This window comes from Clarias gariepinus, chromosome 18 (assembly GCF_024256425.1).
Source record: "Clarias gariepinus isolate MV-2021 ecotype Netherlands chromosome 18, CGAR_prim_01v2, whole genome shotgun sequence".
Lineage (NCBI taxonomy): Eukaryota > Metazoa > Chordata > Actinopteri > Siluriformes > Clariidae > Clarias > Clarias gariepinus.
In genome coordinates this window covers 5,666,883-5,693,078 of record NC_071117.1, presented here as the reverse complement: position 1 = coordinate 5,693,078, position 26,196 = coordinate 5,666,883, and the positions used below count along the sequence as shown (strand labels likewise).

At 36.3% G+C, this 26,196-nt stretch overlaps 1 protein-coding gene across 1 annotated transcript in view; it reads left to right on the top strand.

The window, feature by feature from the left end:
- The window catches only part of LOC128506997 (B-cell receptor CD22-like), a 54,469-nt gene that overhangs the window by 14,368 nt on the left and 13,905 nt on the right, over positions 1 to 26,196 (top strand). Inside the window, exons 5-6 of the mRNA XM_053477612.1 lie at positions 1,930 to 2,187; positions 2,278 to 2,433. Of these exons, the coding sequence (XP_053333587.1) occupies positions 1,930 to 2,187; positions 2,278 to 2,433 (414 nt within the window). The remainder of the gene's footprint in view (positions 1 to 1,929; positions 2,188 to 2,277; positions 2,434 to 26,196) is intronic.

Genomic DNA, 26,196 nt, shown 5'->3' with positions numbered 1-26,196 from the left:
TGACATGTCAGGAGATTTTTTTTTTTTTTTTAATAAATAATCATAAAATAAAAAAAAATAAATGAATAAAAAATGAAGGGACAGGTAACTTTATGCATTAAGGCATAACAATGAAAAATCACATGTTGACACTGTAAAGGAAACGATACAAACACATACAGACTTATATATACAGGTCCTTCTCAAAAATTAGCATATTGTGATAAAGTTCATTATTTTCTGTAATGTACTGATAAACATTAGACTTTCATATATTTTAGATTCATTACACACAACTGAAGTAGTTCAAGCATTTTAATTGTTTTAATATTGATGATTTTGGCATACAGCTCATGAAAACCCAAAATTCCTATCTCAAAAAATTAGCATATTTTATCCGACCAATAAAAGAAAAGTGTTTTTAATACAAAAAAGTCAACCTTCAAATAATTATGTTCAGTTATGCACTCAATACTTGGTCGGGAATCCTTTTGCAAAAATGACTGCTTTAATGCGGCGTGGCATGGAGGCAATCAGCCTGTGGCACTGCTGAGGTGTTATGGAGGCCCAGGATGCTTCGATAGCGGCCTTAAGCTCATCCAGAGTGTTGGGTCTTGTGTCTCTCAACTTTCTCTTCACAATATCCCACAGATTCTCTATGGGGTTCAGGTCAGGAGAGTTGGCAGGCCAATTGAGCACAGTAATATCATGGTCAGTAAACCATTTACCAGTGGTTTTGGCACTGTGAGCAGGTGCCAGGTCGTGCTGAAAAATGAAATCTTCATCTCCATAAAGCTTTTTAGCAGATGGAAGCATGAAGTGCTCAAAAATCTCCTGATAGCTAGCTGCATTGACCCTGCCCTTGATAAAACACAGTGGACCAACACCAGCAGCTGACATGGCACCCCAGACCATCACTGACTGTGGGTACCGGACAATGGACTTCAGGCATTTTGGCATTTCCCTCTCCCCAGTCTTCCTCCAGACTCTGGCACCTTGATTTCTGAATGACATGCAAAATTTGCTTTCATGCAAAAAAAGTACTTTGGACCACTGAGCAACAGTCCAGTGCTGCTTCTCTGTAGCCCAGGTCAGGCGCTTCTGCCGCTGTTTCTGGTTCAAAAGTGGCTTGACCTGGGGAATGCGGCACCTGTAGCCCATTTCCTGCACACGCCTGTACACAGTGGTTCTGGATGTTTCTTCTCCAGACTCAGTCCACTGCTTCCGCAGGTCCCCTAAGGTCTGGAATCGGTCCTTCTCCACAATCTTCCCCAGGGTCCGGTCACCTCTTCTCGTTGCAGCGTTTTCTGCCACACTTTTTCCTTCCCACAGACTTCCCACTGAGGTGCCTTGATACAGCACTCTGGGAACAGCGTATTCATTCAGAAATTTCTTTCTGTGTCTTACCCTCTTGCTTGAGGGTGTCAATAATGACCTTCTGGACAGCAGAGCAGTCAGGTCGGCAGTCGTACCCATGATTGCGGTTTTGAGTAATGAACCAGGCTGGGAGTTTTTAAAAGCCCCAGGAATCTTTTGCAGGTGTTTAGAGTTAATAAGTTGATTCAGATGATTAGGTTATTAGATCGTTTAGAGAACCTTTTCATGATATGCTAATTTTTTGAGATAGGAATTTTGGGTTTTCATGAGCTGTATGCCAAAATCATCAATATTAAAATAATTAAAAGGCTTGGACTACTTCAGTTGTGTGTAATGGATCTAAAATATATGAAAGTCTAATGTTTATCAGTACATTACAGAAAATAATGAACTTTATCACAATATGCAAATTTTTTGAGAAGGACCTGTATATACATGTATAGCCATTTTCTCAAAATCATAAAGTTTAATGGCAAAGAAGTGTGTTTTATAAAAGAGGTGAATAAATAAATAAAAAAAATAGTTATTATGGCTATTAATTTCTTTCCTCAAACTAACCATGGAAATTTCTAGATTCTCCAAAGAATGTCTCAGTGTCCATCAGTCCCTCTGGTGAGATAGTTGAGGGCAGTTCAGTGACTCTGACCTGCAGCAGTGATGCTAACCCACCTGTGGAGAACTACACCTGGTTTAAGGGGAGGAAATCAATAGGAAAAGGAAAGACCTACACCATCTCCAACATCAGCTCAGAAGACAGTGGAGAGTACAAGTGCAAGTGCAGTAATGAAGTCGGACATCAGGAGTCCAGCAGTGTAACTCTGAATGTTCTGTGTAAGTTATCAATGAAGATTATCTCACAGCCAGTAAGAGATAAATCTATTATAGATTTACTTTAAAGTATATAATTCCTGTCCTCTTTAGATCGCCCAAAGAATGTCTCAGTGTCCATCAGTCCCTCTGGTGTGATAGTGGAGGGCAGTTCAGTGACTCTGACCTGCAGCAGTGATGCTAACCCACCTGTGGAGAACTACACCTGGTTTAAGGTGAATGAATCCTCAGCTGTAGGATCTGGACAGAGTTACAGAGCTCTACAGAGTGGACAGTACTACTGCGAGGCTCAGAATAAACACGGCTCTGAGAGATCAGCTGCAGTGTCTGTCACTTTAAATGGTGAGAGTGATGATTTATTTTTGTTTGATCACTGCTCTGTTAGATATCACCCAGAGTGGAGAAACTTTTAAACAATATCTGTGTGTGTGTGTGTGTGTGTGTGTGTGTGTGTGCTAGGAAGTAGTTCTGTGATTTCTCATGTAGCTGTTGGAGTTGGATGCTTTGGTCTTTTAGCTCTTCTCTCTTCTCTCTTTAAGCTGAGGTGAGAATATTTCAGCAGTTTGACTTTTCAGTTTCGAGAGATAATTGTTTTGGTTATATCAGTGTAGATTCATTTCATTTAGCAAAAATCTGTACCTAAATATTTCATAATTTTTGCACCAACAATAAATAAAGCTTAAATATAAAAACATAAACAATTAATAATAATAAATAACAATAAATAAAGCTTCATTTTATGTTTTTATGTTAATTTAAATATGCACTTCAGTATCACTTACATGCTAGTTGAGTTTTGATGAGAGAAAAAAAAATAAACAATGCAGGGAAATGGCCGAAAAATACTGAAAAAAACAAAAGAGCAGCTCTAAGAGCAGTATCGTTCGCCACAGACACATCACTAATTCAAATGTAATGTTTTGTTATAGATGACCCTGTGTGTCAGAGAGTAATAATATGACAAAATTAGTAAAAGTTTTCAACTGCTCTTTATCACATTTGTCTCTTAATTTTTGCTGATAAATTCATCACTAATTACTCTGAAGATGCTTACTATGGATAAATATTTAACTTCGTGTAAGCAGATGGAAGAGACAGAAGAAAAAGGCAGATGCAGGTGACTATCAGGTGAGTTATTACAGAAATGTCCATCAGGTGTGTGATCTTCAGCAGAACCTCCTCATGTTCTCCACCCCTCCTCTCTGCAGAACGCTGGGCCGAGTGATAAAGACGACACGTACGCAGCTCTCGACCCCACAGGCCGGACATCTGATGATGTGTATCACACACTTGCAGTAAGTGTTTACACAAGAATATGCTTTTTTGTAATATAGTTGATGATTATTATCTAACTGAATTATAATTATATTGTTAATATATATTATAATCAAATTTATTTTTCCTTTTTTTTTCCTTTCCTTTTTAGCTTTGGAGTTAGACATAATATTTAGGAGAATTTTGATATGAAATAAGTTAAAACATGCTCATATTAATTAAGCATCTCGGAATCACTCAAAGGAATCACGCTCAAAGTTCATTTAGGACTAAAATATTCCTAACTTTGAGTGGGACATAAAAGTTCTTTATGAAAGAGTAGGACTGCACTGAGGAAAGTGTGTAACATCACTTTTTACAACACTGAGAGCCGTACAGTAAGCTGCATGTTGTAGCTTTTATAGGTTTTTCTGGTTTTAAATGGTGGAAAAGCAAAATCATGAAATCAGAAGCAGTTGTGTGGAAGCTTCATACACACAGACAAAACTTATAGATGTGTGACTATGTGTATGACATCATCCTAATCACACTGCTCCAATCACAACTGTTTAAAGCCCCTATAATAGAGCTGTAATAATCTGGGCCCGGTTTCTCGATAACGCACATTATTGAACCACAGTTTAGCACAACAACACGCTATATCGCTGCCAAATTGTTTGCCACCTTTTTAATATTAAAAGTGATTGCCAATTTTAATGCATTAGTCACATTATGAAATAGGCTTATTAAAAGTCACTCTATTAGTTCTGATATCAAATAAAATAGAATTCTTAAACAAGCCTACGGTATTTTCCATCATTAATACGACTTTGATAACGTGCCATAATGTGCTTCCATACGCCGCTGATTTGTAAAGACTACTGCTCATCGGCGGCGACTAGCGTCTTAAACTGAAACTACGCTAAGTGTCATGCACACTCAAGACGCGACCGGCACTAGGACCCGAAAGTAATGCGGTCGCGAACCAGGAAGTATAAAAGGAGTAAACAAACCACAGTACAACGCTTAGTCATTGAGTTGCCCGATGTCGCCTTGGTTACGGTCATCAAACTGTGAGTACTCACTTTCTTGGCTTAACTTTCTTACTGAGTGTGTATTTATAGGACGCGGGTTAGATTGTGTCTTTCCTTTACTCCCCAATCGCGAGAGTCCTTAGACTAACTGCGTGATTATCCTGCCTATTCGTGTCACTCCACGTTTGGGTTTACCAGTCACGCTACACAGGGCTAACCGCTAAAGCTACGTCTTCTGGTCACCTCAGGTTAGTTCTTGACACTAAGAATGAGTTAGGGTTGGTCCAGACCAACCTTACGAACGTGTGACTTCCCTAAGAGATAATTAGCATAAGAACGTTCCGGGAAATGCGCTATAACGTTAAGAGAGAGGTTAAGGTACAACTTAGAAACTACTTAGCGATAAGAAGCTTTCGAGAAACCGGGCCCTGATTAACATGATTTAGAACAGAATGTGAGACCAGAGAGAGGATGAAAGCATTAATTGTGACGGAGAAAGTAACATGTAAAGAAATAATTAAAGGAAGAGTGGAGGCAGTTTTTGAAAGCATCAGTGCCACCTGTCAGTTTGCTGCCTGAGGAGTGTTAAAGACAGGGATACGCCGTGTTAATGAAGATATTATGAATGCAGTTTGTTATTTTCGTTGATTTCACGCTGTGTGTTGGGGAAATGTATGATGAGTTTGATTTAATTTTTCTGACACTGTCGACTGTGTCACTGTTTTAAAGCTGCATCTTTACTGAAAAAAACATAATGTATCAGTCAGTTGAGAAAGCATACACTGTAAAAAAACTATTAAAAAAAACAGTTTCCTCAACATACAAAATTTTTGTAACAAGTTGCACAGCTTTTTCAAGTTTAGTCAATTTTAATATAAATTTGCTGGCCAAACTAAATATTTTACATTGCTGTTTAGTTGACACATTGTGTACCCAGTTAAAAATCTTACATTGTCTCAACTTATAACTTAAATATTTAAGTCAGCTTAAGTACTATTGGTTGTGGGCTCTATTCATTATATTTCTCTAAAGTGGACTTAGATAGATAAATTGTCTCCCATGTAGTTTGTTAAAGTGATTAATTTTCTATCAAAACACGTTGGCTTCTGACAATTAATACACATTAACATTACTTTAAAAAAAAAACTTTATTGTGATCTGAATAAAACAGGAGAATACACATTCTATTTTACTTAAAGGTCAATAAAATATCTGGAGACACCAGATGCTTATCAATATCTTACTGATTCTTTTACATCACAACATCATAACCATTTTTTTAAACTAGCAAAGATTTTACTTTTGAAGATTTGTCCCAATTTATGGGAAGAGTTTGTTTCTCAGGATGTTAATCTGAGAGGAGCGAGTCTCTCCATGTCCAATAATAATCGTTTGGATGGCGTCATAGGTGTACGTCCAGTCCTTTTGGAATTTAATTTTTAGAGCACAGACCTGTCCAAACATCACTCTTAATGCTGCTGTATGTCACCCAGACCCTCAAAGATTATAGTCCCCTCCAACACCATGTTTACGCTCCTCCAGTAGCTCCAAAAGTCCAACCGTCACCCCTCCGACTCCAATCCTCCACTGCAGAGCTCTGATTAAAGAAATAAGAGGAGTCTTGTAAAGACACTGATGATACATATCTCTGAATATCTAGTTATATAAAAAAGTAAAATATATTAATAAGGCTATATATCACCAGAGTGTAAAACACTGTTTTTGGAATTCTTATGATGTTTTAAAGCTATGCATTGTTTCATATTCAAAAGGGTTTTATATTCTCATGGGTTTTACTTTGTCATTCTCAGGAGTAACTACATGTCTGAAGTGATGTTTTAAATTAAAAGTCATGGCAAAATGGTTAAAAAAATAGATAGGGTTATGAATGTTTATCTCCCCAACTCCTTTACAGTGTACCTGCCATGAGCTAAGATTACCTCAGTAATGTCAGGGTGCCTCAGTATAATGATAAGCGGAAAACACACCAGCCTCACATATATAACATTACTGTCTAAAATACCTGTAGGCTAACTACAACATATTTTTTTAATAACATATAAATGCTCAATAAATACTGACCAATATAATAAGTCCACAAAACGGCCATCTTCACCTCTTTAGTGCAGTTTGAAAGCGTCAGGGGAAGGGGTCTTATAAATCATGTGGTTGCATCTCAATGAAGGTAAATTGCTGGCTCAACTTGATTTTTAAAAATTATTTAATCTGTGTCTCTAACATTTTCTAGAACACAGTGTTACCTGTTGTCTCAACAAATCCCACTGTAAGAAGTTGGGCCCAAAATACAGTATTAATACATTCAACATTTATTTAGTTGGATTTTTTTATAGTGTATGACATGTTCGTTAACTAACCAGTTACATAACGCACATAACGTTTAAAAATAAATAAAAAATATTTTTGTCCAAGCATATCTTTTATGACCTCACTGAGCTCTCCTCCACCTGCTTCTCTGCCTGAAGATCAGTTTCTCACTACTCCTAACCAGTTAGGACATCTCCAGAGCTTTCCTTTATTTTAGTGGAGATGGGAGTGATTTCCTATTTTAAGAATCTTGATAACTGTCTCTTACTCCTACTCCTGAAAATAGGACCAAAATAGTGTTATTCTGTAAATGATGCTCAGTAAATACAGGCGCTGATCTCTTCCTCATGGTTCTGATATTAATGTGTTTAATCTTTCTTGCTACTACCTTCCTGTCTCCTTTTAGATCTGTTCCTAATGTGCTAACTTGCCCACACTCTCTCTCCTCCTCCTCTCCTGAGCTGACACCTCCTGATTAATCTCTGACCCAGACCCAGGGACTCACTCGTTCAACTACAAAACATTACAGACACCTTTAAGAAGGCATGGCATTTTTTTTTTACAGATTTCTCATCCCAGTCCTCCTCCTGACATGCTCTCATCCTCTGACTGCTAGAAGGTGAGTTTTAACTCAAACTCAGAAATGTTATTAGACTCATGTGACAGTATTTCACTAAATTTGTAGCTCTATAACTGTAACTCCAACAGTAATTTTATATTTATTTCCTAGTTCCTAGTAATTTTTACTAAAAGTAAATTAGGCAGTGTGATTATGGCTAATTTAATAAATGTTAGTAACATGATATGCTTTATCACACATTTCTAATTTTACTGTTTTTTCTTCAGACTTTTAGGAACAGGATGAAACAGCTGATGAACAGAGAGAGGCTCAAGATTTAAGGCTCAATATCACTGTATGATGCCTTTAGGTGTCCTATAAATAAATAATTAATTTCTCATGTTAACTTAAACATAAACAGGCTCTTCTGACATGTTCCATAGATGTATTTAAATTTTTTGTATAAGATGATGCCTGCTATTTTACGGTGTCCCATACACTGCTCATTCAGTTTCAATGTAAGTAATCATGTAAGTGATCATACAGTTTTAAATGGCAGTGGTACCTCGGCATACAAACGTCCCACGTCAATTTTTTTTTTTCATCCTAAAAACTGAAATTTGGAAATTTTTGCATTTTTGCCAAACGAGCGACCAAACCGAGCTGAAACGAATATCAACTAACGTTCGTAAATGTTTGGGAACCGTTTAAAACATGTTAACATCAGTGCAAATTTAAGTAAAGCAAGTTGCCTTTTTGTGTTTATTTTTGTTTGTTTTGCTTTTTGTACAAGATTCAGTGAAGACGCAGCACCATGGGTCCGAATGTTAGCAAAGAAGGTAGCAAGGAGAAAAATCTTTGAGTTCGGTTTTTAAAGCAGCCGATGCCAAGAGGAATCATATGCAAAAATATTATTATACTGCTAGAAATTAGTAATCTGATGTGTTTGCATTTTTTCTGATGGGAAATGACAGATAATTTATCTTAAGAACATGCCTCTGAACCAGATTAAATTCACATGATGAAGTACCACAGAAAAATTTTCACAATATTATTTTGTTACCAAAGATTTTACTCACCTGAAGTGCACTGAAATTCCTATTTTTAAACAATAGATAAATAAATAAATAAAAAATGAAATATACCAGTAGAGTTTGTCTGTGTGTCCTAAATTATTGTCCACCTTGTTATATTGGGGAATCTGTCTCTTTTATTGGCCATCCACTCTAGTATATATATCACTACAACAGGTCTCTCCTTCTTATGCCTTACCTTTCTCTATCCAAGCTTAAAATGTCCACACTGTCAAAATAAAAACATGCCCAAAGTGATTAGAATCTCTTTAATATTAGAATAATATCAGTTTAACTATACCAAATTCTCATCACCCACCAGACCAGGTATTTAGCTAGTCACTTTTTAAAGGAAAAGAAGAAAATATATACAAAACCATTCATTTATGTACAGGGCAGTCGTGTTTCAGTCTGAAGTATTGTGTGTCTACTGAAGCCGAAAATGTGTTATATCTCTTAGGCGCCTATTGACAGCAAGCGACGGAGCTCAAAAGCATGTCGAGCTCAAACTGTAAATACTGATATGTATTTATTCTTCATTTTCTTCTCCTTCAATGATGTACTTCTTTAACTGCGCTCATTATTCAGTATTATTATTATTATTATTAGTGCTCCGAATTTATTATTATTGTTATTATTATTATTATTATAATAATGCACCCGCGCGTGTGTGCAAAAAGACAAAGTACAACTAATAATACAACAATGTATGATATGTGTGCCTAAAACAGTATTGCTTTATTGTGTTTATGCGCTTTAAATATAGACTAAACAATAAACACTGCCTTGTGCAAAGTGAAAGTGAGTTGCACGTTCGGATTTTTGATCAAAAGGATGATAAACGCGTACGATTTATCGATAAAAATGCAGACATAAAAGAAACAACAAACACAAATATATAGGCTACTTGATAGATACAGTAAACGTTGGCTTTTCCAACACGCCAGCGCGCTCTGATGTGAGATGATTATTTAACTTATAATTAGAGAATATATAGAGAGATAAATAACATAGAAAAAGTATAATGCGGTTGTCCATACAGTAAATAAAAAAGTATCAAATCTAGCTATTAAGTCTGATTTAATTGCAGTCATTAACCATTTTTATTTATTTATTTTTTATCTATTTTAGGCAGAGACGTCCGTTCTCTCTTGTAAATTCATCTAAAACCCCAGTATTTTCCAACAGCGCACACAGTTTGATAACTTCACACCTATCGTGAATGAAAGGTGAGAAGAGATTCCGCAGAATCTTCTGACACAATGCTTGCTCTGAAGGACTATACTCGACAAGAACATAGAGAATAAAAATCAAATTTATAATAAGATTATTAATTAAATAATACAATTATATCAAGTAGGATATTTATCTAAAAGCCAGACTGACCAAATTTCTCATTAATTGCTGAAGTAGTTAAATATTCTTATACTGTAGATATGTAGGTTACATTTTAAAAGAACAATCACAAGTAAATTATAAACTGCATGTAATTTTGTAGAATGTAAATTAAACAGTATTAGACACAAATATATGATATGGTAGTATATAAAATGAAAAAGCTCAATGTTTAAGTTACTGTAGTGATTGTTGCAGACATTCACACTATTTTGGAGGGGAAGGAATTGGCTTGTACAGGTTACTTTACACTGATCAACAGTATAAATACACCTGGCCATTAATAAAAATGAATATTAAGGCCTAAAAAAAGATGCATTAAAATTAATTTAAAATTAATTCATCGGCGTGTATAAACCCGCGGTTCACACTTTTACTTAACAAAAGGCAGCGTTTTGATCAAAAGGATGATAAACGCGTGCGGTTTATTGATAAAAAATGCAGACATTTACTAGTTACTATAATCCCTCTTCTTACCTTTCAGTTATGATAGGTGTAAAGTTATCAAACCGGTTTTGCTGATGGGGGAATTCGCAGAAATGGGGGGTTTAAAACGATTTAACGAGACCGAGCAGACGTCTCTGCCTAAAATGTATTTTGCCAGCAAAACATGAACATAAATAGAAAAATAACCATAAGTAGATATAAAATGTTTAATTGTAGCAATTAAATCAGACTTCATAGTTGGATTTGATACTTTGAATGTAATTCATAAATTTACTGAATATATGCAGACTATATATATATATATATATATATATATATATAATAAAATAAATAAAAAAAAAAACATTAAACTGAACATTGTTGTCCATACGTTTTATGTATATGGAAAACAGAGAAACCTAAAACACAAACAGAAAGGACGAATAAAGGAATGTACGAAACATTAACACTTTTACCGTGTTCAAATAAATAGTTACTGCATTATATTTCAAGACATCCTTAAATTACATTTTTCTCCCAATTATATGTCCACAAATACTTTGACAACATACACTTATTAACTTATCCACATACACTTATCAACTTATCAACATACACTTACTGTATCAGCAAGTATAAAGAATATGCATTTCATATGAATGTCCATATGAATGTCAAATATGAGATGCACGCACACACACACAAACTCTCCGTGCACGCACACACAATCTCTCCACGTGAAAACAACACGAGTACCCTATATACAGTACATGTATTTGTCCTTGGTGCCTTGCTGGCCGAGAATTTCTGCATTTTTTCGTTAAATCGCGTGCGATTAGCAGCCTTTTGATCAAAAAGTAAAAGGACGAGCCGCGGGTTTCCGCACGTCAAAGAATTCATGTTCATTCATGTTTTCTGATGATGGCGACACATTTTTACTTTTTAAATAAGATATGTTGGCATATTCACAAATCAGGACATTCGCATAGATAACACTATCAGATTATAAGTTAGCCTACTATAAGGTAAATAAATAAATTTAATTTAAGACCATTTAAACCGAGGCAATGCCACGTCTTTCATTGTTTTGTTCCTGTTAAGACATTACAAAAACTATATAAGAAACTTTGAAGAACTATGAATTTCAACACACAATTTTGGTGCACTGATCACATTGTTAAGAAAATAATATGAAGCACATATCCACACATTCATCATGAAAGATGTGTTGTAAAACAAAATAAAATTCATGTTTGCTTCAGCATTGGAAACAATATTGTTTTAGGCTAACTAATTATACAGTACACATCTCTTAGTTGTACTTGGTCTGGCTTTTAGATAAAGTCCTTTTATGCGCCATCTGGCGGATATTCAGTGAAGCACACACAGTTATTTAAATTCCCCAATGTTGCTTGTGGGAAGTCGCGGCAAGCCACGTGCTAAATTGTGGCATCTTGCGGGAAAACGCGCATTGTTAATGGCCACATTTGTACAAATCAGTATTTCTTAGATTACATACCAAAACTAAATATTCAATACATTAGCACTGGACCATGTGTAATTTGCACCAGAAGACCCCGGTGTCCGGTGAGCTCTCGCTGGTCATTGAAAATTCGGGTTAGATGGTGTAAATCTCGCACCCGGTCGTACCCATATCTGCAGCTGGTCTCCAAGGTGAAAAGTCTCTGGCAGGTTGGAACAATGTTGGTAAGGGAAGTCAGGAAGTCAAATCCGTATCTTCAGGATAAGGATTGATTAATTTTATAAAATTAAGTAGAGCTTTTTGTTTAGTTATAGCACGAAGCCCCTAGATGGACAAAGAAGGAGAAAAAAACGGCAGAAAAAAAGTCATGTAAAAAATTTTGGGCTATAATGCAAAACTTGACTTGTTCTTTTTTCTTTTGCGTTTTTTTCTCTTCCTTTGTGCCCTTAGAGACTTTGTAGTTTCTCAGTTGAATATTAAAAAAAAATAATAATAATGTTGATTATCAAGGCGGGAATGAATGCCGCATTGTCCAAGTGCAAGTTGATTTTGGAGCTAAACTATTTGCTTTGGGTCAAAGCGCCATCTAGTGATCATTGTGTGTCAGCGACAGCTTTTCATTCAAAACAATGAAAAAAGAAGGTGACACTGCCACGGCACATCTAGTGTTAATTACTTTCAGTGCGTATGTTTAGCGTGTTGTTGAGCTGGACAATGAACAAAGTCAAAGTTATACTTAAAGTTAGAGATTAATAAGTAAAAAGAGGAAAATAAATGGTGTAATTGCATAATCAACACATCCTAACCACACATTCATCTCATCATACTTTTTTTCAGTCGTGGTCATATTTCTTTTTCTATACTTTGTTTTAAAATTTTTGTCAACAATAATGATTTTCTTTCTACTTTATGTTCTACAAATAAATAATGATAATAATAATAATAATAATAATAATAATAATAATAATAATAGTTGCAAGAACCGATTAGCGGGTCCAAGCACCTCGCGCCATTGCAACCCGGGCACTACACAACCTTACATTGTCTTTTGTGTCGGTTAAGTAAGACCTACAAAAAGCCATTACAGCACAACCTGCACAGGTCACACACCATATAGGGCTGATGTCAATTTTGGTGTATGTGTGTGACATGTGAGGGTTAGTGTGTATAAGAGAGAGATGTGTGTGTTTGTGCATGCATGTGTGTCTCTGTAAGAGTGTTAACATTTGTGTGTGTGTGATGTATGTGTGTGTGTGTGTGTGTGTGTGTGTGTGTGTGTGTGTGTGTGTGTGTGTGTGTTAAAATTTGTGGCCACAGATGCTGGAAAAAAAGCATCACACTATGATTTTGCTCAATGTGATGTCACTGAAGGTGTCACTCAATATAATGTCACTCAATATAATGTCACTCAATATAATGCCACACAGAAAGTTATTAACCACTTTTCAACGTAAGTTTAAAACATTATCACGGCTGACATTTGAGATATCTAAAATCCCTCTACAATTTTGCATCCTCCATGTTTTTAGCTAGATCACATCGGCCCGGTTTGGTGGTGATCGTATTAATTCCCTAGAAGGAGTATAACAAAATCCATCGGGTGCATTTTTGCAAACAACCCATAATATCTCTTGAGTTGAGCCAAAGATATGCAGTGCAAAAGTTGTTCAGCTCAATGAACCCTAAATGTGTACCGGGTTTCGTGTGCATACGTGCAAGTGTGTATGAGCTATGCAACAAAATCTAATGTGAGGGCTACGCGACTCTCAGGCATCTGAATGGCAGCAAATTGCGACCTGGCTGCTGATTTTCATAAGATTTTTATTATGCTAAGACCTGCAAAAAAGCTCAAAAAGTTGAAAAAAAAAAACCTTAGGAAAACAAGAGGGTCGTGTGCACCCTATAGTGCTCGGGCCCTTATAATAATAATAATAATAATAATAATAATGTCATGCACACTCGGAATGCGACCGGCACTAGGACCTGGAAGTTAAGCGGTCGCGAAGTATAGGAAGTATAAAAGGAGTAAACAAACCATAGCATCTTGCTCAGTCATTGAGTTTGGCCCATGTCTCGTCTGAATCATTCGTCGAATCGTGAGTACTCACTTTATTGGTCTTGCTTTCTGATTGAGTGTGCATTTATAGGACGCGGGTTAGATTGTGTCTTTCCCTTGCTCCCCATTCGTGAGAGTCCTTAGATTAAATAGCGTGATTATCCTGCCTACTGCGTGTTCTTCCGCGTTTGAGTTTACCATTCATGCAACAAAGGGCTAACCGCTAAGCTACGTCTTCTGGTCACCTCAGGTTAGTTCTTGACAAATAATAATAACAATTTTGTTTTTATTTTGCTGATAGCTTCTTAGCAAATGTTACTATTGTCATACTTATTGTGTAAAAATGTCTTTAAATCTTTTTTGACAAAGATACAGGAGTGATATTGTTATATATACTTAACACTCACTCTGCAAGGTGTTATGATTTATGCAGGGCTGAACTGCAGGAGTTATTGTGTAGACTTGTGGTAAAGCCTTTCCGGTTCTGAAATAATATTTATTTATTTATTTAAACACAAAAAAAGCTAAAAAAGAACACAAAAGATATCTAATCTCCTCGATACTGGAGTCTCTATGCAACTAAAACACAAAAATCCCTCAATTCATCAAATCGAAGTTATCCCTTTTGTGAGTTTTCTCTTTTTTATATTTATCCTTTTCTTTTCAGTTTTCTCATTTGTTTATTTTTTCGACTCTCTCTTATACTCGGAGCTACCTATGTTCATTCGCCATGTGCTGACTCTTGAAGGCCTAAGTAGGCATGCGGCCAGGTGTCGTGTATTTCTCCTGATTACCCTCATGATGATAGCTGCCTGTTGATCGGCCTGTCCAGAACTGCTCAGTGCAGTTTTAATGTAGGTCAGCCTCTTGAGAGACCTGAGGCATTACATGCCTTATGTAGTGATTTTGTCATATTAATTTCTCTTCTTTGACACGCTCATGTCTGCATGGGTGTGTTGGGAAAAGGGAAAGCACTGACACTGGTAGAGGAGGAGTATTCAAAGAGAGGCTGGAGTGAGGAGGAAGGCTGATTATGTGGCCTTTAGTGGTACTGGATTAATGCAGTGTAAAAGGAAGCAGGCCTAGTATTTTTACACTAAAATGTACAGTGTGCCCTTAAAAACCACAATGCAGGACAGAGGACATAAACAATTCCAATGAGTTTTCATGTTTTCCCCGTGTTTTTTTGGATTCCTCTGGGTACTCCGGTTTCCTCTCACAGTCCAAAAACCTGCACATTAGGCTAATTGGCGTTCCCAAATTGCACATAGTGTGTGTGTGTGTGTACCTTGCAAAGGATTGGCACCCTGTCCTGGCACCTCATGCCCTAAGTCACCTGGGTTAGGTTCTAGGCCCGCGGCAAACCTGAATACAGGATAAAGCGGTATAGACAATGAGTGAGTGAAAGTGAGTCAATTCTGAGCTTTAAAAAAAGATGGAAATAAACCATTAATATTACAACATAAATCTTTAAATTAGACAGTTCTGAGCTGTAAAAAACATGGTTATGATCCGTTATTATTACAATGTAAACCCTGGAGTTTGACAAGTATAAACTGTGTTTATAACAACATAAACCTGTTAATTAGACAGTTATAACCCGTGAAAAACACAATTAAAATCCGTAAAATATATGGTATAATAATTACATTGCTACCATATTTTTTTAGGGTAAAGTTCTCGCAACCACAGCTGCCGTATTTTACCGTAAAATATATAGTTTATTTTTTACAGTGCAATAACAGTGCTACCATATTTTTACGGTAAAGTTCTGCCAACAACAGCCATTTTTTTACAGTGAAATTTACAATTTATATTTTACAGTGCACAGGCTATTAATATTTACTGTTTTGTTTTTCTTTCAGACTCTGAGGAACATGATGAATTAATGAGTGCTGATATAGCTGATGAATAGAGAGAGCTCCTCACCAAAGTGCAGATACTGAATCGCTTCTTTACACCAGCAACATCAGCAACTTACAGGCATTTAAAGCAGCTTTAAGCATTTAATAGCAGTGGGTGTATTTTATTCTGCTGCTACCATCTTTTGACCTCCTCAATTAATTTAGACTTTTGTTTCATTATTTTTTGGTGCATCTTAGCAGGACCAGCTTCATCACCGCTGTTTTACGCTTACTTCTGGACATCATCATCATTTCTGTTAATACCACTTTTTCTGAGCATTAGGACACTGAAGGCACCACTTGGTCAAGTTTTACTAGGAGTAGTTTCCCCCTGTTCTTCCATTATGCAGGTTTTCAGCTGTTTTTAAATAGTGACCATTACCAAATGTCACCATTAGTTAATATTAGCATCAGTGTTAGATCATTTCCAAGCAATGATCTAGGCTGTTTATTTATAATAATCTGTGGCTTTGTGCATTTTTTATATAAAGTTGATAATATTAAATTCATGTAATGTATTGGAAAAACTAATTATTTAAAGATGAAATACACCACAGAATTAGTTTAATACACATAATACCTATAAATTACTTATTTAAAATATGCAGCAGTTGCAAACATTGTGCATGTGTGTGTGTGTGTGTGTGTGTGTGTGTGTCTGCATGTTCGCATTTGGTGGTTTGTTGATTCATTTCCTCATGTGTCCAAACAATGAGCTATTTATTCACACTCTGGACTGATGTATCAAAATCTCCTCTACACAGCGTTCACAGTTTTTAAACTGCTGCAGACACGATCCTGCTGATGCATTAACACACGTTTAAAGATTTTTGAGGAACCGTTTAGGCCTAAAATCAAACTTCACTGACACACACATACTCAAATAACTGTATATGAAATGCACACACAAATTCTTCACACACATCTATGAGATGCACGCACACATAGTGATAAATTAATCTCTGTAACCTTTTTCTTATGTTAGCTTTCTGTTACTATATATAATTTTTTTCCTTGTCTCTTTGTTAATTTGTTACAAAAGAATGTTTTAATATTTTTGCTGTGATCTCATGAGCTTTTACTTTAACAGCATACCTCTCATTTTCAATTAAAAAAAATGATTAAATGAACCTCAAGAGAATTATTTAAATAAATAAAATGTTACAGTACCTGCCTATTACCAAGTGCCACCGGTGCTGTGTGTGGGCTTGAGGTAAGGCATGTACTGTACTGTATGTAGAGCTAAATACTCAAAGTTATTTAACATAGTTAACATAAAAGTTACTGTAAACTAAACAAGGAGCGAAGCAAAAACAGGCTAGAAGCTACACAGGCTAGGAGATAAACTAACAGCAATTTAACAAAACATAACATTTGGTCAGAACACAACACCTTACGGTACTAAACAGAACGGCATGACGCAGAGACCTAGAATATTTACATCAAATGTACTTAAACAGATGCCAGACCCAGAACAACAGAACCCATGGCTATTTATAATAAAACTAATGAGTTACCCCAGTTCAGGTGCGTGTTCTGATCACCTGACTGTGGTGCATTCTGGGAACTGAAGTCCAGAAACACAAAACTACAAAAAATATCAACAAGCAGTCTCTTGGGGTTATATATATATATATATATATATATATATATATATATATAAAATATTAATTACTATAGTACATTTATGGTGACAAATTTGACCCATATATATTTATTTCAAAGAAAAGGGCAAATTTTCAAAAATGACTTTAATATAAATGGAAACCTAAACAAGTAAATCTTAAAATGTGGATTTGCAAGGTCAAACAAACAACGAACAATCAAGCAAATCAAACCAATAGAAATAAGGCACTATTTTCAAAAACGTCTTTGTGTGCAAGAACATGCATGTACATTTAGATGCATGTGTGGCAAAAAGTGACAATTTTAGTGTGTTATTTGCAAATATATTTTTTGCAGTAGAAGCTGAGTACGTTTGTCTTTCTGTCTTCATTCCTAGGGCAGACCTGACACCGCTTTTTTTAGAATCAGATGGCGTCAGTGGGGTTGTGGCTGTGGCTGTGTCTGTGTAGGTTGATGTTGAGGCAGTGCTGGCCAAAGAACATGCTGGCACTGATTATCTTTGTGTTGCTGATGGTGTGGAAAAAATGCTACGTGAGCTCTGCAGCTGTCTGACAAATTTTGAAGAAAGTGGAGCCCTGCCCTTCACCTGCAAAATTTCGACAGGCAGCTCAGGTTTATAATTTTTTTTTACTGTGCGCACCATGGTAAGTTTCTACCTGAGAAGTTCTTGTCCACGGTCATAGCTGGTAAAGAAATTGTCACACGTGATATTGTGACCCCGCAGTCCAGAAGTCAAATTGAGGACCATTAGAAAAATCCTTGCATGTTTGCCTGTGTAAATCTGCAGATTCCATGCATTGCTAGTTTTTGCATCACAGGCTGCCCAAATTTTTATGCCATATTTCCCTGGCTTACTAGGCATGTACTGCCGGAAAGGGACAAAATGTTCATCTACTGTTACCTCTTGATGTCACTTACTCTCATCACAGCAAACCTTGGGACCTCCAGGGGTCATCTTAATGACATTTGCAGCAGCTGCCCTGCCATGTAAGTCAGGAGGTACCGAGCTCCAACAGATGTTACCACTTTTGGATTTGAACATTTCAGCAGGAGTGAGTGCAGCTTCAGCATCGGTGATCATCCTCATCAGACTCATCAGATGTGTCTGTGCCTTCTGGTAGATACTCTACAATGTCTTTCTCCTCGGAAACCTGCTCATCTGTATCACTATGCTGTTCTGTGTCCTCTGTCTTATTTTCAGCAAAGGTATGATCCAGAGCTTACTACAAATCTTCTTCTTATTTTTGACTGCTGGAAACAGGAGATGTGACTCTGCAAGTCACCAACACTAAACTAACTTTATCTTATACAAGTCTGATATGTCTGATCATGTCTGTCTTTGTTTGTTTGTTTTGAAGCCCCTCAAAGTGTCTTTATGATTTTTGTTTTATAATTTAGTACAATTGTTTTTTTTTTTGTTTGTTTGTTTATTTTAATTAAATACAGATTCCTGACAAAGTCAAAAAGCCTTGATGCAATAAACAAAATTAAGTAGTTGTTTTATGCATTTAAAGTAAAACGTGTCGGTGCTGACCCTAACACAAGAGGAACGGTAAACAGAAGTCATTTAAGTGTAAACGCTTTATTCTTCCTAATGGGTAGTAGCGGTTTTTAAACAGCCTGCTGTTGGACAGTTTAGAAGACGAGAGTATGACAGTATATTGATCATCACTGTTCAAACATGTGGCGTTGTGAAGGCGGTGACATAATCAGAACTCCACCATTCGGATCACCCTGCAAACTCACAGCGCACTTCTTCCATGCGTTACCATGGTAACATAAACACCTCAGACACCTGTCACTGCTGCTGTGGAAATTTCACACTACGGACATTAAATATTGGATATTTATTTAAACAAAAACTGATACTGTTATAAAGTAAATAATGTATTGAAACATTTATAACTTATGAATGAATGATTTGATGAATTTGCATGATGTACGCAGAAACATAAAAAGTCTGGAAGACCATGGAAAACAACTGTAGTGGATGACAAAAGAATTCTTTTCTGCTAAAAAAAAAAAAAACCTCCGTTAGAACAGTTGTCAAGAACACGAACACCTTTCCAGAGGTAGGGGCATCTGTGTCAGTGACAACAATCAACAAAAATAGGCAGGGGCAGTGGTGAAGGGTCAGTGGTGGCTCAGTGTGTAAAGGCTCTGAGTTACAGATCGTCAGATCGGTGGTTTGAACTCCAGCTTCTCCGGGCTGCCACTGTTGAGCAAGGCCCTTAACGCTGTCTGCTCCACGGGCGCCAAAAAAAAAAGGCTGACCCTGCGCTCTAACTCTCTGACTTCTGCCTACTAACAAGAAGCTGGTGTATGCGAAGAATTAAGAATTTCACTGTGCAATAATGTATGTGTGACGAACAAAAGACTCCACAATAGGATTTAAACTTTAAAAATAGGAAGGCCTGGTTAGAGGTTGTGAAAAAACTTGTAAAAAGTCTGTAGACTTTTGGAACAACATCCTATGGAGAGATGAAACCACGAGCAATTTGGAGCTGGAAAACGGCCTTTAACATCCAAAATGGACTGGACATTTATGGACACATTCATGCACATTTACACTTACATATTTATATTTTCCTTCCTGGACCATTGCACAAGACACTTTAATAAGACACTTTAATAAGACACTTTTTATGCATATTTGCACACCACCAAGTCATTTTTATTTTTATATTTATTTCATTTTTTTCTTTATTTGGACTAAATTTCTACATTTTTATACATTTCTATTTTTTTCTATATTTTCTATATTTTGCTATATTGTGAATGTCCTTATTTGTACAGTATATTTTTATTTTATCCTAGTTACATTTATTTTCTATCATATTTATTTCTTATCTATAAGCTTTTATTTTTTTAACAGCATGTTATCAACCAGTTTGTCTATCTCATTTTTATACGAGCATAAATTAATGGGCTGTTACGCTGCCGGGAGCAAAATTAAAAATAAAGTGGAGAAGCTAACAACAGTCGTTTCTTTAATGTGGATGTGTGTGTGTGTGTGTGTGTGTGTGGGTTTGTGTAAAATTCAAACAAGAGGAGAAAGTTTTACTGTGTCAGATGAGAAGGAAGAGACAGAAGGGCCTTAAAGCAAGAGCTTTACCTTACTCTAGCCTCACACACATATACACACACACATACACAGCGCCTGCACAAACAAATGGAAACACTTATCTGTCTGGATTTATTTAGACTTTTTTTTAAAGGAGGTTAATATAGTACATAGTCTTTCTCTGTCCAACTTGGGTCTACACACATCAAAGCACTTTTTAGTTGTTGCTGATCGCAACCTAGAATAATAACCCCAGGGTTGTACAATGGGGGGGAGGCGGTGAACCCACTTGTCCCACACTGTCCTGATGGCAGCTATTTTTTTTATTTGTTAGCAGCTGAGGGGCTTGTTCTGGTCCTGGCACTGGCTGCTGGTGGGCTGGATCTTGTTTCATTTTGGAACATGCTGATGAACCTTTTCTTCAAAGTCACTATCAGAATCAGAATTTTCAGAAATGTGATCCTTACATTCTGAACCCTCTCCCTCTACATTGACATACACACACACACACATACAGTGTACTTACAGGAGGCCCAGACAGGAATAGGACAGAGTGAAGGTACACAGTGAAGAACCTACATTTTAGCCCCGGACATCCGTTATGTACTATAAATGTGTAGGGGCGTGTACAGGGCGTGGTCATTGAAAATGTTTTCTGATATATACTCTTCACAGAAAATGAGCCAAGGCCAATGAGTTTAAGTTTGAAAAAATAATTAATTGTAACATTTTTCTTTTGATAAAACATACACACACAAACACCACACAAGGGTTAAAAGAGTCTACAGTCTTTATGAACGGCTTGTACACACACTAATCTTAATGTTACAGGGACATTTTGGTTCATAAACCCAGTTGATGATAAAGAGTCGACTGATATGCGTAATGTATCAGGTTACTCAGGCAGAGTGGAGTATTTAGGAGATGAACAGAAACACTTCTCCCTCAGACTGAGTGACGTGATAGAAAATAAATGCTATAAAAAATACAGATGTAAACAAAAACTACTTTAGAATCAGAAAAAATGTAGAGAAAGAAAAATGGAAGTGTTTGCCTGACGTTACACTGAAAGTCACAGGTAAGTCAAATCATTATATTTTTTACATACAAGTCAACAGCATACCTTTTTTTTTTATTTGTCCAAAACAACTCACAAAACAGCCATGGAGCCTTCAGCCGCCTTCTCCCAAATTCATACTTTACTATTATTGTCCTGTGCAGTTCTGTGTCTTAATCATTTATTACACCTCATATGGAATAGACTTGATCAGGGTCAGTGCTGGTCCAACAAAGACCAAAAAGAAAGAGTAGCATGGAGATGGTGCATGTGTTAAGAAATAACCTGTTGGCAGTTCAGATTAAGTTTATCTGGGAAAAGCCTCTCTTTACTCTCTAACACTTTACACTTGATATAGGGACAGTGCAGACTGCAGCCAAGAGGTCATTCAGTTCTTTCGGGACGTATTTTCCAATATTGTCCCTGTATTCTCTATTTGCCTGAATGACTCTCCTCATGCCTCTAGTGAAACATTCAGATTCCCTAAACAGTGTCCCATCATTTTGTGTTTGTTGGTTGTGCTGTATACTACGTACAGTTCATCTATAAGGATTTTGAAATAGTTAATAACCCTAATCTCTGTCATCAAATCATCAACTGCGAGATTGAGACAATGTGCAAAGCAGTTTTTTGGATGAAATGATGTACTTAGGAACATCCTACATTAGAGTGGAGAATGCTCCCCATTTAGTTCCTGAAAAAAAGACATAAGCTGGTCTATGGCACTTGGCCTCATTGTAAACTGTAAAAAAGTGAACCCTTGCAGTTGTTTGTACTTGGGGGGCTGACTATTGATGGCCGTATATTTAAATAAGTCCTCCTTTGCTTTATCCAAATTATTTTAAGGTGCTATACAGTATATATGCTTTAGTTTTTGCATGCTTGCATATCTGTTTCCTTAAGTCTCATTTTGTGTGTGTGGGTGTGTGTGTGTGTGTGTGTGTGTTTGAAGCAGAAGATTTAAATTAGATGGTGCTGGTCTTAATGTTTGCTGCTGCTGTCTTGCTTTCCTATTGGTCTTCCAAAATTACTACTTTGGCTTTCTTGGGGTTCACCCAACCTGATGGTCTAAAAAAAATGTAACAAGTCTGACTGTCTTTTTGACATTTCTCATAGAAAAACCAAAGAAAGTTGTTTCTGTGAGTCTAAATCATGCAATAATTTAGTAATGATGTAATAATATTAGCTCCTGCTATGTTGAATGCAGGAACATAGGCAAGCAAGCAAAAGTTCTATGGGAAATAAACAGAAGATAACATTAAATATTAAAGGATATTTTTTTTTTATAGTAACAAAAGTGCTTGCAGACCTAAACAAATGGGTGCAAGTCAAAGTCTGGCAGGTCTCAGAGCAAATTCCGGCACAAATTATACTGCGGCTACATGACCATTTTGCCATTACTGCAAAATCCATTCTTTACGCTCCTTAAATTATATATTTTTTTCTGATTAGCCTGACAGATCTGTGGTGGTTATATAAGGCTACATACCAGTTCTGTCAAAATCCTTTGAGCTCTTTGTCATCGTGTGAAAATTACTTTCACTATTAAACATAGCTAGAATGATTATTCTTTTTTTCAGCCACATTTTGACGATGACGCTTCACCACTCTTCTTCTAAGTGTTAATAATGTGTTTTACATTTCTTAATCTGATTAGTTTTTAATTGGAAATGTAAACATTATTTTAGATCCTAAATATCACCCACTTCTGTGGTGATAAATAAATAAATCACTCGCCGTCTTCTAAACTGTCCAATAACAGGCTGTTTAAAAACCACTACCAATCAGGAACTTCCCTGTACAAACTTTCACTATTTGGAACACACTGCAACATCACTTCCTCCATGCGTTACCTTGGTCGCTGCTGCTGCGGAAATTTTAGACTACGGACATTAAATATAGAATATTTATTGGAACAAAACCTGATACCATTATAAGAAATATAACATATTGAATTGTTTATAACATATGATCTTGAACTGAATTCACAGCGTACTTCAAGCTAATCAGAACACAACTTGAGTACTATGTACTATGGGTGTTTGCACAGAGAGTGTGTGTGTGTGTGTGTGTGTGTGTGTGTGTGTGTGTGCTTCTCATATATAGTCATACATAATGTTTACGGTTTCAGTGTTATAGCTAATTAACATAAATGCACAAGCACAGAGCATATTTCACTAAACATGACTATCATATTCATCTTCTCTTTTATTAAATGAGTTTTAGGGTTTTAGAGTTTTTATTTATTAATTTATTTAATGCTTTAGTTTAGTAAAACATTAATCTTTTACCATTCATTGTCCTTTTTTTTTTTCGTTTTGAGGTTAGATGGTTCATTTTGGGCAAACAAGAGGAAATAACATCAGCAGCACATCATAACCACAAACACATTCTCTCAGGCTTTTCTTCAGTTGCAGTTTGGTCGCTGGACGTGCAGGTCGAGAAGGCACAGTAAGAAAACATTAATGGTTTTTACATTTTAGCTATTAAATTTCCTAATTTATGGCCTTTTACTGGATAAAGAGAGGCTCAGTGTTGTTAATGTAATAATTTGGTGTTACATTTGGTGTTTTCTTGCTTTATCAAACACACACCTGCTTTTATCTGAGGAGTTGAACCAGGTGTGATAGGAAAATAATAAGTAGTGACATTTGTAGAGCAGCTTCTTTAAATAATCTGTGCTGTTTTTAATATAAAGTACCTGTTAATTAACTGAGTCATGAGCTTTGGTGTGACTGTACAGCCTCAGCTTTATTCAGTAGACAGCATGGATAAACCCTTATTACATTCAAATATAAATTCATTTACAAGAAAGCGCTTTTTAAGGAATCTAAATAATTTTATTTGCAATTAAAATATTTAATGGAAAATATCAATTTATTTATTTATTATTATAGTTTTTTTTGTTTGTTTGTTTGATTGGTTAATTGTTTCTTTTATTGCCTTTTTTCATTGTTTGTTTGTTTGTAAATAAACTGAGTGCTAAAGCACCACCACCAGAGCAATAAACAGAACAGTATGACGTGACACTGTGGGCGAACTGTAGTGAACCCAGTGCTGTAGATTTAGCCAGTCTTAAGAGGTGACACGGCTTCTACATTTAAACTTAATTTTAGCTTCAATCTTTTAGTCAATTAGTGACCTTTTTGGTTGACTTTCATTGGTAGTGATATTAATGACTTAATCTCAGGTGTGTAATAATCATAAATATAATTAGTTATTTACTCCAGTCTATTTAATATAACACATTATATTTGCAATGTTTAATTGTTGAGCTAGTACATTACATTGTGTGTGTGTGTGTGTGTGTGTGTGTGTGTGTGTGTGTGTGTGTTTGTGTTCTTGTCTTACTTATTTCACACATACAGTACACTGTAAGGATTTCTTGAATTTTGGTAGACCACCTTTTGTCCACTCAGTGCTCAGTCTGTATTCTGTTTGTCCCGCCTGGATCCAGGGAACCCCTCAATGAAACACACACGTCAGTGTTCAGTGAGATGTTCAAAATTTATTGTGGAAGACAGAAGTATATATACGCACACACAAAAAAAAAAAAAAAAAAAACGTGGGTGCAGGAGCGTTTACATCTGCTCTGGAGTGTTTATAAAAGATAAGGTGAAGAAGAACAGAAACTTGGGAGTAGCTCTACATTTACGAGCGTTTAACAGTTTTACGACCTTTTACTAAATGTATTAATTTTTTTATTTGTGACTCTTTAAATTAATAAAGCACAGAGAGATCATTTTATTTTATCTTTATAAATTTCAGAATCCAATTGTGTTAATGACTCAATCACCTGTAGTATCGTTCCCTCTCTTCAGTAGTCGTTCCTGTCTTTTGGTTATTGGCCCATACTCAAAATTACTTTGGGACAGTGTGTGCGTGTGTGAGACAGTGTGTGTGAAAGAGACGTTGCGTCTACAGTATGTGCTACACATGTACAGTGGTGTGAAAAACTATTTGCCCCCTTCCTAATTTCTTATTCTTTTGCATGTTTGTCACACTTAAATGTTTCTGCTCATCAAAAACCGTTAACTATTAGTCAAAGATAACATAATTGAACACAAAATGCAGTTTTTAAATGAAGGTTTGCGTTATTAAGGGAGAAAAAAAAACTCCAAATCTACATGGCCCTGTGTGAAAAAGTGATTGCCCCCCTTGTTAAAAAATAACTTAACTGTGGTTTATCACACCTGAGTTCAATTTCTGTAGTCACGCCCAGGCCTGATTACTGCCACACCTGTTTCAATCAAGAAATCACTTAAAAAGGAGCTACCTGACACAGAGAAGTAGACCAAAAGCACCTCAAAAGCTAGACATCATGCCAAGATCCAAAGAAATTCAGGAACAAATGAGAACAAAAGTAATTGAGATCTATCAGTCTGGTAAAGGTTATAAAGCCATTTCTAAAGCTGTGGGACTCCAGCGAACCACAGTGAGAGCCATTATCCACAAATGGCAAAAACATGGAACAGTGGTGAACCTTCCCAGGAGTGGCCGGACGACCAAAATTACCCCAAGAGCGCAGAGACGACTCATCCGAGAGGCCACAAAAGACCCCAGGACAACATCTAAAGAACTGCAGGCCTCACTTGCCTCAATTAAGGTCAGTGTTCACGACTCCACCATAAGAAAGAGACTGGGCAAAAACGGCCTGCATGGCAGATTTCCAAGGGCAAACCACTTTTAAGCAAAAAGAACATTAAGGCTCATCTCAATTTTGCTAAAAAAACATCTCAATGATTGCCAAGACTTT